Source organism: Sparus aurata, chromosome 5 (assembly GCF_900880675.1).
Source record: "Sparus aurata chromosome 5, fSpaAur1.1, whole genome shotgun sequence".
NCBI classification, from domain to species: Eukaryota; Metazoa; Chordata; class Actinopteri; order Spariformes; family Sparidae; genus Sparus; species Sparus aurata.
The window spans coordinates 25,373,977-25,386,273 of NC_044191.1; the positions used below are offsets into that span (position 1 = coordinate 25,373,977).

A 12,297-nucleotide genomic window follows, 5' to 3' on the forward strand; every position below is an offset into this window, starting at 1 on the left:
GCACACACACACATACTCACACACACACACACACACAAAACACACTATGCATCTAGGGAGGAATATGTGCACTTTTGTGTCTATTAATGTGCATCTAAATGTGTTTCTTGTATATTGATGCAAGTGTAGTCAGTTTGTGGGGTCTTTGTATGTGTGTGTGTGTGTGTGTGTGTGTGTGTGTGTGTGTGTGTGCGTGTGTGTGTGTACGTGTGTGTGTGTGGTCGTTCCTCTGGGCAGGCCATTAGGACACTAACAGGTTTTTAAAAGGTAGGCTTGGCGCTGCCTGCTGACACAACAGTCAGTAAACAGGGAGAGAGGACCCAGACTGTTTCCTCTCAGTCGGACACATCAGCAAAATCACCTCAGTCTTCACCACAGTTGAAGAGGAAGAGTCACAAGAAAAGGCAGTTGAACATGCGAGGTAAAATGTGAGAGCCCTACCGATACTTGAATTTTGCAACCGATGCCAATGTGAGGAAGTAAGATAACAATTTTCTGGATATAAAAAGATAAGTTTGGAGGATCAATTTCATATTTACGCTTCTATACTCTACACCGTTTTACAATTATGCTTCTTCTCCCATGACCCTGAAATGTTAAGAATTAGATAACTTTGGTATTTTGGACACAAATATTTCTTTAAAATGAAAAGAATTAACAAAACTTAAAGAGCTCATTATGAAGCAAAATGGCTCCTGTCAGTTTTATCATCCTACATATAATCGTTAAATCAGCAATCATTACAAATGTATTATGGTGCAAGGAGCCTTCTTAGCATTGCAGCTGCAGCTCCATTTGATAAATCATTAGTGAAAAATGTAAACACAAGTCTTGTGTTTTTACAGCTGCACCATATTCTACAGGTCTTGTTCATCATTTTATACAAATAAAGTACCTAAACACACAGTTTGACCACAAAGTCGCTCTGATTAGAAGAAGCAAAAGAGAGAGAGCATGAGAGACAAAGTATGAGGGTGGTGGGGTGCCTGAGAAGACAAAAGAGGGAATGAAGAGACAGACAGTGACGTGGAGGTGAAACCAAACAAGTGCCTACCTGAGCGATGGTACCTGGCTGCGCTGTGGCTGCAGTGAGACAGGCAGCTGGGCCGAGAGAGGCGCCTCCTGGCCTCCACAGAAAGAGCAGCCATCACAGCTCCCATAATGCAGCTCAACTACCACAACAAGCGAGGCTAACGCTGCTAACAAGCTGCCCTGAAGAACTCTGAACACCGCTTGAGATCCTGGATTAGAGCAAAGTCTAACAAGATAAGGGCCAAATTTTAAAGGACTAGATGGGGATGCTCAGTCATGGAGATCAATGCTAACAGAGTGAACAGCGGCTCTGGAAACTGTTGCCGGAGAACCTGAATCTCACGCGCAGACTACCAGGGTCTGTGGAAAAGGTGATAGTGATAGAATTTTTCAGTGCGTCAGTGTGTGCACGTGTGTGCGCCTTTTGTCCGAGGCCACATTTGAAAATCTGTTTGAGTTGGTGACACCACTTCACAGTGTGAGAGGGAGAGATAAAAAAGAGGTAAGGGATCAAACAGCCCCGTGCAGCTTCTGACCTTTCACATCACACACAATGCACACCTCCACGTGTCTTTATTTCTGTCTCACTCTCTTCCTCTCTTCTGATCGTTGTCCACATAGAAGTGTGACTTAACTCCTGTATAGCCTGTCTGATTCTTATAGACTCTCTGCTGTACAGGTTCCTACTGTTGTGTGCCAGTGAAAGCTGCAAAGCAAGCGTTCATTATCTCCCTGCATACAATCACCAGTGTAGAAGGGTTTGGCAATGTAGAAATAAGTCTATATCACACTGTAGCTGTGTTCCTGTTCAGGAACTAAGGCCCTTTGGAGGAAGTTTCTACAGCAGGGACAAGGGAATAATGCACAATCCAAAGACAGTATGTTTCTCCCCCATTTTTTTCTTTTTTCAAATCTGAACCCGCAAAACCTTTTTTGGCTCATTTTGCTTCGACACATTTACAATCAACAGCCGCAGACCTCGAATCTTCAGGTGTACTGTGGTTGCAGTGTCACACAAATAATGATGTCTGGGCACAGACAAAAAAATCTTGATAAGCCTGCCTGTCTTTGTGGTTCAACAGACCGTGGCGGAAACGCAGAAAACAACTAGCTTTGAAAAGTTGATCATGAGACTCAGATCATAAGTTCTGGGTATGCAGAACTGGTGTTTCCCATGGCAATAGGACACGAATCCTTCTTCTTAGAGTGGTTGGTACGGTGTATCACTAACTCATAAAAATGTATGACTTCATCATAATTGCTTAGCCCGATTAGCTAACAATTTCAATGCCTTGGAAATGTGTCAGCTGTTATGATACTTTGTGTGACTTTGTGCTACGCAAAACACTGAAAGTAATCACTCATAATCATTTCCCCAGCAACCTCCCCTGGAAACTTGTGGATTAATTGTGAATTTTATAGAAAAAAATCTATGATAATTTCCTTTGATTGTGGTCACAGTCTGATTCCCTGCAGTGTTTACGGCTCCTGCTGCAGTAAATGGCAGTGAAATGGACTATGAAAGGCAACTGAGTCTTAATTTGTTTGTTTTTAACAAACCACAACCCGCATTTACTGTAAATCCTTATGACTTATGATTTAAGTGGGGCATTTATTCCTGGACAGAAAACTCTAAGGAGAAGAGGTGTGTCTGAGGGTTTCCCAGCGTCATCTGCAAAACAACAAATGACTAACTGAAGCTCCTGCATAGAAGCGTCTCTGTTCCTTTCTGTTAGCACAAAGCCAAATCAAAAGTGATTTGTTGTCTATAAGCACATGGTCAAATCCATTCATAGCACCTCATAGTATCTTTTTGTCTTTACCGTTTTACAAAAAAGTTTACAAAACAACATTCCTTCTGTTTTTTCCTTTAGTAACATTCACATTTGAGAAACTCGATCAAATAACGAATGGCATTTTTCTTAAAAATTAGTTAAGTGATGATAGATTCGGATAATTTTCTTTTGATAAAATAGTCCATTAATTGTATCGGCTCTAGTGCATTTTAAAACCAAACTACGAAACATGTTCGAAGCTTGCCACTGTAAAACTTCCCAATATGTTTAATACATCCACACAATAAACCAAAAGTCTCAACACCCCTGTTTCATCTTTCTTAACACCCCTGAGGAGAAATATTTTAATCGCACACTAAAACTGTTTTGATAGTAATAGGTAATAAAATATATTTTTTTCCAGCAGAATTTTGCAGGTTTTAGCTTCTCAAATATGAATAATTTTACTCTTTTATGATTGTAAAGAGAATATCTTTGGGTTTTGGTCAGACAATCTATCAGACAATCAGACATCTAAATACCTTGAATTCTGGGAACTTGGAAAAAAAATTAAAAATTAAAAAAAATGAAGATGATTGTTAGTTGCAGCCCAAAAATACTCAATATTGTGGTTGAACAGCAGCCCTTGTAATATCCCCTCTGACCACCAGAGGGCACAGGACACCATACAACATACTGCAGAACAGGACAGCAGCTTACCACCATTCACTAACACAATCAAAGAGCAAAGAGAAGCCAATGAAACACGAGAGAACAGATCAAATTTTTGTGCCTATTCCAAGATCGTAAACAAGCTTACTCAGCTGCAAACCAATCGCTAGATGCTGTGTTGTTTGTTCCATCATCGGTTTCTATGTTTGACAGGGAGATGATTGATCAGGGACAAATAATACATGGATAAAGCAAACAACAAAGAAATATAATATGAATAAACGTGTGCTGCATGAGCTTATTCTCTGAGTGAGAATCTATTTCTGTGCACGTCCAGAACCAGCTGATCAACCAGTGAACACGCCGCAGAAAGCTGATTACATCTTCCATGTCTCTTTAATGCTCACATCTTCCCTGACAAGCTGCTCCAGGGAGGTAAGATGAAAACTTTTTCTTCACGTTGCACAAAGTGTTGACATGAGCTGCCCTCTCCACACTCAGTAAACAACACCCGAGACGTTTAGATTTGCTGCATGGCCTCTCCACTAAAACTTCCTACAAGAGCTGCAGGAATATAACAGTGGTCATTAAGGAGAGAGATGGCAGCTCTTCCCAGGCTTCTCCCTCGCCTGCTATGTCCACCTCACCCCTTTTAACTGCCTGATACGTTCCAATTAAAACCAAACACAGTCCCACACCACCTCAGCTGGGGCAGGTTCAAAACCGACCTCAGCTGTGTAATTAAAACAGGGACTTCTTAATCAACGCTTATTTTTTGCTCCTCTCCCTCGGCCCTGGTTGTTGCTTTATTCCCCTCATCTGTCTTTATGCAACACCCAAATACCTCATCCCTCTTCACCATGCTATGCTGAAGGCAGAATTAGGTTTAGGTAATGGATCAGTGGAGACCTGAACACCCCTACCTGTGCAGGAATCCATTATGAAAATTCAGACTGGGGGCTGTTGAGAGGAATATGTGACGAAGAGAGGCTAAACAAAGCCGAAGGCAAGAGACGGCTCTGCAGAGAACATTCATCATCGAGTCTGTTGTTTCCTCTAATGTAATGCTGCACATTAAAGTGTCCTGTGCTCAACTATCTGTACCAACCTCAAGAGCATCTGGGACAGAGGAAACAGCAGGCGATAACAGACAGAATGGGACTGATGACCAGCGCTTAAAAAAAGAAGCTGCAGGGGGAGCGAGTGTGGATGAACAGGAAACCGTGTGGGGATGAAGACAGAAGGATACCCAGGAGTGCTGATTCAGCCGGCAGTGGTTTGATGATGTTTGTTGGATGGGAGGACACAGGAGGAGGACAGAGGATAGACTTACACCTAAAAATCAATGATGGACGGAAGGACATACGGACTAACTCAAGAAGGACAGACTGGTCAAAACATGAACAGAACAGTAATAAAAATAATCATCTTAATTTGGAAAAGGTGCCTCTGATCAGACAAAAACACCCAAAAAGTTTACATCAGCCACACTCAGAAGTCTCTGTTATCCAAATAAGAAACGGAAATAAATAAGGTGTTTGATAAGAAGCACTTTTAAAGTCTAATATTTCTTCCTGAAGTACAAAAGTCTCTAAAATAAGACTCAGTAATAGTGGTTACATGATTAAAAACAGCACCTCCCTCCGCGTCAAACAATCACATCCAAGTGAATTATTATCGTCTTTACTAAGGTACCAGTAGAACAATGTAAAAATTCTCCATTACAAGTAAAAGTCCTTCAAGAATCATTCAAATTTGCTTGATGTATCAAAACTCTTTACAACTAGTTTTAAATACTTAATACACAGATAGGTAGTTTCCGATGTCCAGTGGATCCCAACAGAGACGTCAGGGCGCTTCCAAGGGTCACAAGAACAAACAGAGAAATTGTTGTTTGATTAAAGGGAAGGAAAGGAAAAAAAAAAATCCTGCGACACTGACCTGAATATTAATCAGATATGTGTGTTTATATACGAATATATCTTCCTCTACCATCATCCTTGTTGTTATTATGTTTTTAAATGAAATTCCCAGATTCATATGACACCAGACCAGACAGGTTGTACAGGTGTACATACGGAATAGAAAAGACACGCTGTAAAGAGCTTGACATGTTTTCCTGTACATGTATATGTATATGTATATAGCATATAGTTTTTTCAGTTTTTGTGTCAATTTAGTTTTTATTGTATTATCCCAAATTACAATATTTCTTTCGGTAAGGACAATTAATCCGTTGTAGAAGCCTCTTGACCTCTCCTGATACATAATTTTCAAATTATCTGATTTTGCGTAGCCTTATTTGTGCAAATAAAAATGAATAGTGAATTAATAAATATTGGATAGTTTTACCTCTTCAGCCCTTAAACAAAGCAGCCCGAACGAGACACTTATTGTTTTGTGAGGAATATTGTTTTGTATTTTACAAGCATACATCTTAATTTAAAAGTAGTAGAAGTTGAAGTACAAGTACCACAGTTTTTTAGTCACAGATAATAGAAATGACAACAAACATATATACATATAAATTGTCTTGAACACATGAATAACCACTACTGGTACAACTGGAAATGAAGCCTTACCATAACATATTTGTGAGCACAGGAGAACATATCAGCATCACCTATTTAACTTTAGTATTAAGAAGCAGAATTAAAAGAGGAAATACCTTGAACTAACGTCCCAGTGATGAAGCCAAAGAAGCAGCGCAGCAGCTTGGTGATCTCATTTTCACACTCTGCCCTGCATCTATTCATCCTCTAAACCTTGACCACCTGATCACAGCACCGAAGTGTGGAAAAAATAAAAAAAACACAAGAAAACACGGGGGTCTCACAAAAAAAAAAAAACGAGACCACTCAAAACCCTCCACAAAGGGGGAAAAATTAAAGAGGAAACATCAGAAGAGACTTCACGCAAAAGAGGAAGGATGCTCTATGTTCTGTCGCCAAGTTGGACAAGTGCACGCTAGAAGAGTTGGAGAAAAAGTCTCCTAGAGGACGTTTCCTTGGTGTGATGTTACCTGTTTCATCATAGAAAACTCTCTAAAGCTCCTTTTTCAACTGGTGTCCCAGTTTGCTTACAGGTGATCACTCCCTCCTCCTCCTCCTCCTCCTCCTCCTCCTCTTCTTCACCGCTCTTCTTTCACTTGTTCCTCTCCTCTACCCTTGTCACCTCAGAGGAGGTGAACTGAATTGCATGATGTTGGGTCTGCCCTGGAGCCTCGGTCGCTGTTGTTTCCTATGACCGACCCTGACAGGCCACAACACGCAACACCGACACCCGTAAACACTCCTCCTGTTTCAGCTGTCGTCAGGCCGCAGCGACGCATGGTCACCGGGACGCGCTCACCCTCTGAAGTTCACCTCACATTTTTTCTTGACAGCCAGAAGTCACAGAGAGAGAAGCCGGTGCAGAAGTATTTCACAGTTCAGTGAAGAAACCAAATCTCTCTGCTCAGCTTCTCCCCTCCCTCCCTCTTTGGTCTCTCTTCCACATCTAATCCGACTCATATTACAATTTTCATATATAGTCTCATCTACCCCCCCCTCTAAATGGCCTCATTATCTCACGCTTCTTCTATGGTGTGGGAGTCACTTTAAATTCAGAGATTAAACTGTGTGCTGGGTGTAATTTATTACTATCAAATGAAAAACTACTCCACATTTATCTGGAGCAGATAGTACAAGAGTGGGGTCAGCTTCAACACTTCTGGGTCGCGAGGGAAATAACTTATTAATCAAATTATTCATTAAAAAACCACGACTTAAAATCATATGCCTTTTGTGTTTCAAACAAGAAGGTAATCCAGACACTCTACATGTAAGAAAGCGTAACAAACAAGGAACAAAATATCAAATCATTTCATTGACGGTACCTGTTGTACGTCTTCAGGAGTCAGGGTAAGGCGTGGATAGATTGTGAATGGATAAGCTCAGTTTATCAAGAGGTTGGATTTATGATTATGTCAGAAAATAAATATAAATATTTTTCAAGGACAAAAGAGGACAATAAATACACAAATCGCATCACAAATTGGTTAGTGTTCGCTTCCTTTTTTAGATGTTACGTTACACATCATTCACAAGCTTGTAAAATCCTTCCAAGCAAAGTCAAAACAGACTGCTCCGAGCTTCTGGGACTTAAAGTAAGTGAAGTGTTGGTGGTTATGGTTTATAATTTAGTGTGATAGAGGGCTATCAAGTTTGAAACTGGATTAAACTTGATTGAATTAAAGGGGACTGTTGGGCCATTACTGTTAATTCCGTTACGTAACATCCATTAAAACGAACCCGTTTGAAACATGGCAGGTGGTGTTGATGAAGAGGTACTCGAACTCATCTGATGAGGCTGTGAAGTTATGCCACACAAAAAGGCTCAGAAACACTGAAATGAATTATCAACGGTGCGTTTAGGACTTCAAAGTCTGTGCGCTTCCCGCAGTGCAGCCTGATCTCCCTGACAAACTTAAGGCTACAGCAACGAGGAAAATGTTTTTTAAAGAAAAAGCTGTCATGGTTTAAGGAGTCTAGAGTTCTCCACACAGAAATTAGAAAAATCCTTTCTTTGTCTTCTGGTTTCTCGGTCTTCAACCTTTCCAGTCCACCTGTAGACTTTTGTTGCATGTCTCTCCCCTTCCGTCCAATAAAGCAGTTGTTCTCAAACTATATTACAGCAACGACCCCTTAAAACAACAAGTCAGATCGTGCACCCCTATTTAAGTGTTTTTTGTCCAAGGCTCCAATCTGACAAGAATTTTGCTACAGATTTTTAGATGCTTTACTGCGGAAAGTGCATGAAAACCACGACTGACAGAGTCACACATTCTCCTTTGGAAAAATAAATTATTCCTGCCTTTTACCACATTTGCTCAACTACACTTCATATCCGGCAGTCTATCAAACCAAATCCTGCTCATCCCTGCTAAAACCACAGCAACCGACTCGACACCATCGCCACCATCAGCCCACCTCTCACTGATACACATCTCCATCTCCTCGTTGCTATTTTTAGCAGGTGGCCATTACCGAGGTGAGGGCTTGCCCACCGACAATGCTCTATCTCTGTTCCCCTGGCATCACCGTGATGAAACAGACCCCGTCACTGCCCTGCTTCTCTTTCTTTCTCTGTTACTGCTTGTTACTCACTGTGCTCCTGTTTCACCAACACAAAGAGCGCTTTCAACGGTTTTTTGCAACATCAGACAGCAAAGAAAGACCTAAAGGATAATGTGTGTTAAGGTGTGTCGGGGAAAGTTAACTCCGGTAACATGTGATCCGTTTGTCTGGACTCACAATACCTGAACCTGCTGCGAAAAACATTTGGAAGTAAAAGTCCTGTAAACTTCCAAGAATGGGAACAGACGTCTGCTGTTGCCACTTGGAGCCGCCAAAGTGTAAAACTACCCTTTGAGGCTGTGAGGAAAAACCACATTGCAGCACTAAACAGGATTGTGTGATAAACCACAGAGCCAGGTCTTATACGGCTGGGTTCAGCGCTCACATTTCAGTGACCTGCTAGAGTACATTACATGGTGCATGAGGCTAACCTGACCTCAGACCTTTAAGGCAGGTCACTATCACACTCATCTGCTTCATTCGGCTTAATGAAATCTCTCCTGAGCCCCAGGTAATGTTTACTTTTTAATGAACATGGCCATTAATTAAACCCTTAAAAGTGTTTTGAGATCCCAAACAAGGTTTAGGTTTTTCTTTTTTCTTTATTTTTCACAGCCCATAAACAGCTACAAGCAGATAAGGAGAAAAAGGAGGAAAAAACATGGGGCAGAAAAACAACCAGGAGGAAGCAGGACACATGGAAGAGTAGGAAAAGAGAAGGCAAAAAAGGAGAAGGCAGTCATATGGGATGAAAATAGGAGGAAATTAAGAAAGGAAAGGGACAAGGAATGACAGGAAGAAGTAGGGAAGGGAACAAGATGGTAAAGGACGGGAGAGCAGGCATAAATGGACAGGAAGAAGGAAGGGAAGGAGACAAGTGGACAAGGAAAGGAAGAGGAGGTATAGATGGACTAAAACAAGTTGGGTAGAAGACTAGTAGTTAGGAAAGAAGCAGGGAAAAGAACAAGGAGTTAGTGAAGGAAAGGAGGCTGGGAGGGGAAGGACGGATTAGGGAAGGAGACAAGTATGAAGTTAAGCAAAAGGAGCTAAGGAAAGGAGCAAGAAGAGTGAGGGGAAACAAAACTAAATGAACAGGGGGTATAAAGATGGACTTAAAGAAGTTGAGAAAGGAAAGGAGGTCATGAAGGAGGAGGAAGGAAGGAAAGGAAATTTGGATTTGCATACCTGATTGCTTTAAAAATGCTAAAAAGACAACTAAAATTATAAATGGTGGTTTTTATGTGGATGGCACTAAATTTTTCGCATGCTCATCCGTAAAAATGTGAGAAGAGGTTGAAATAACGGTTGAAGATAACTGCGACCTCAGTGGATTAAACTACAACTACACACCGGTTTGGCTTTCATTCACTAACACTTCTCCCTCCCTACCTGCAGGCAAAAGGTTAATGTGCACAGTCGCATCAGGACCACTGGGTGGAGCACAAGAACAAACCAGGACTGGAGCCCGGTCCACGCACCATACTGGATCCAGGAATGTAGGTTTAAGACTCAGTCCTATTGAATTAAGTTTCAACAGATCTGCACGTATGTGTGTTTGTGAGAGGGAGAAATGTTCACAGGCAGTTAAAGAGGCGCAGAGGACGGAGAGGGCAACTGTGCAGAGGTTATTAATGGCGGGTTCAGGGTGAAGAGACATTTGACAAATGAGTGTATGCAACTAAATGATCTCTGGGGAGTTGACCCTGTGGTCAATGAGTCAGTCTTGCCTACGGGGACGTCAGGAGGCCGGGTGAGGTCCAGCCAGTCAATTCGGCGATCAATGCAAACACAGTTAGTCACACTTGTTGGGCGTTCACCACATCGTCAGTCTCACCAACACATCACACTCACACATGATCGGTTTCTCCCCCTCCTCTCACCTTTTTCCTGTTGCTGTGTGCTGGCGATGATCCATTTGACCAGGCAGCACTTCATCAGAGCTTTCCGAGAGAACCGCGGCTTTTGCCACTTCCCAGAATCCTTCACCCTGCCCGGTGCAGGCTCCACGCCGTTGGCATCTCCCAGCAGGCTGCCATCGACCACCTTGCCATCCGCCTGAAGGGAAGGGAACGGGAGAAAGAGAAAGAGAGAGAGTTCAGGTCGATATGAAAATTAAACAAACCAAGCTTTGAATTAAGCAGGAGATTATGCGTGTGCCTGGAAAATATGGTCCGCTCCTGATCTGGATGTTTCTCAGGAACACGTTAAAGAGGATCAAACAGAGTTCAGCTCATCAAATCTGTCATGTTTTATAAGTGTTTTTGGAAAGTTTGAGTCCAAATCTACTGTCTGCTATAGCTACACTTTCTACATGGGCATTTGTACTTAAGTGCAAGAACTGGGCAGAAAGACATACAGCAGAAACTGAGCAACTGTATCATTAATTTGGAGTCGTGTTTCTGTCCACCTGTTGAATGCAAGTCAAATATTCGCTCTCTTTTAGCTCTGTTTTTGGTCTCCTCCAGCTCCTTAAGAAAACAAAGGAAAGTTGCAGCTAAGAAAACCAAAACAATGAGCTGAAACACGCTCAACACTCTGAATACCAGTGTTTTTACTTGTTTCATGCGCCACTGAGCAGCTTTCATTGGAGCGACCGGGGCTCCACCTCCAACACAGCATCCAGATTTCTCTCGTTGGATGAGTGTCACCTTTCATATTTCATGTAGCTACTGTAGACATTTGAGCCATCGTTTAAAAATATTGATTAAAGCAGCTATGCCTGTTCGCTGGATTGTTTCATACATTATTTAGTAAGCCCTAAAGATGGCAACACAAGGGATGCTGTAATTGACGAAAGCGAGACTACTGATAACTCGACTTGACTAGTGTACTTGTTGTTTCACTGCCGTTGTCATGACTTGCCCCAACAGCCTCGGCTGGTAATGTTTTCTCCTTTTGAGTGCGTGTGTGTGTGTCATCATAGCAAAATGTGGCTGTGGAGACATCTGCTGTGGCAAGAAAACTCAGAATAACAGAAGCATTTTCAAGTACTTTGTGTTGACAGATGTCTGTGTGCAGATTTTTGTCAGTGCGACAGCGAGCACGATGCAAGATGCAGTCATGAAACCTCACAAGATGGTCTCTAGTTTCATGTGTTCATTTTCATAAACATCCACCCATCTATCACCAAACTAATCTATAATGTTGGACTTGTACCTGTGAATTCATTATACACTGGGTGTTGGTGGTGACTTTTCTGTGCTGCTGAATCGGTAGCGACGCATTTCTGGTCAACCAGCAAAGATCAGGGGAGTAAGCATAGTGACAAAGTACAGCAAATAAGGTATGGTCGGAGCCTGTGGTGCGACAAGCCGTTGACTGTCTTTGTGTCGTTACTCTCACTAACAGAAGGGAGAGAGAAAAGTTCTGCAGTGCTGGTGTAATTAGTGTTGGAACACCTTTTGGATTCCTGTGTTTGAATGTGGACTCCACACAATATGTTTCACAAGCCAACACCACCATGATGTATGGCTTCACTCACCATATGGTCTTGAACATATTTTAATGAGAATGGATTTAATCTGTTGGCTGCAAATAGGGTGTATACCGAAAAAAAGAATAAAGGGAAAGGGAAATTTACTTTCACAGAGAGGCGACACTTAAAAGGAAAGTTTCTGGTGTAAAATTTGCAGCCCAGAGACAGCTCTCTACGTAATAAGGGTGGAGGTGAGGTTACTTTAATATTGTGAGTTAATCGCCAC

General features: G+C 41.9%; 1 protein-coding gene across 2 annotated transcripts in view; it reads right to left on the reverse strand.

The window, feature by feature from the left end:
* The window catches only part of kcnip3a (Kv channel interacting protein 3a, calsenilin), a 43,345-nt gene that overhangs the window by 19,309 nt on the left and 11,739 nt on the right, over window positions 1-12,297 (reverse strand). For both annotated transcript variants that reach the window (XM_030418200.1, XM_030418199.1), the window contains exon 2: window positions 10,477-10,651. In XM_030418200.1, the coding sequence (XP_030274060.1) occupies window positions 10,477-10,651 (175 nt within the window). The remainder of the gene's footprint in view (window positions 1-10,476; window positions 10,652-12,297) is intronic.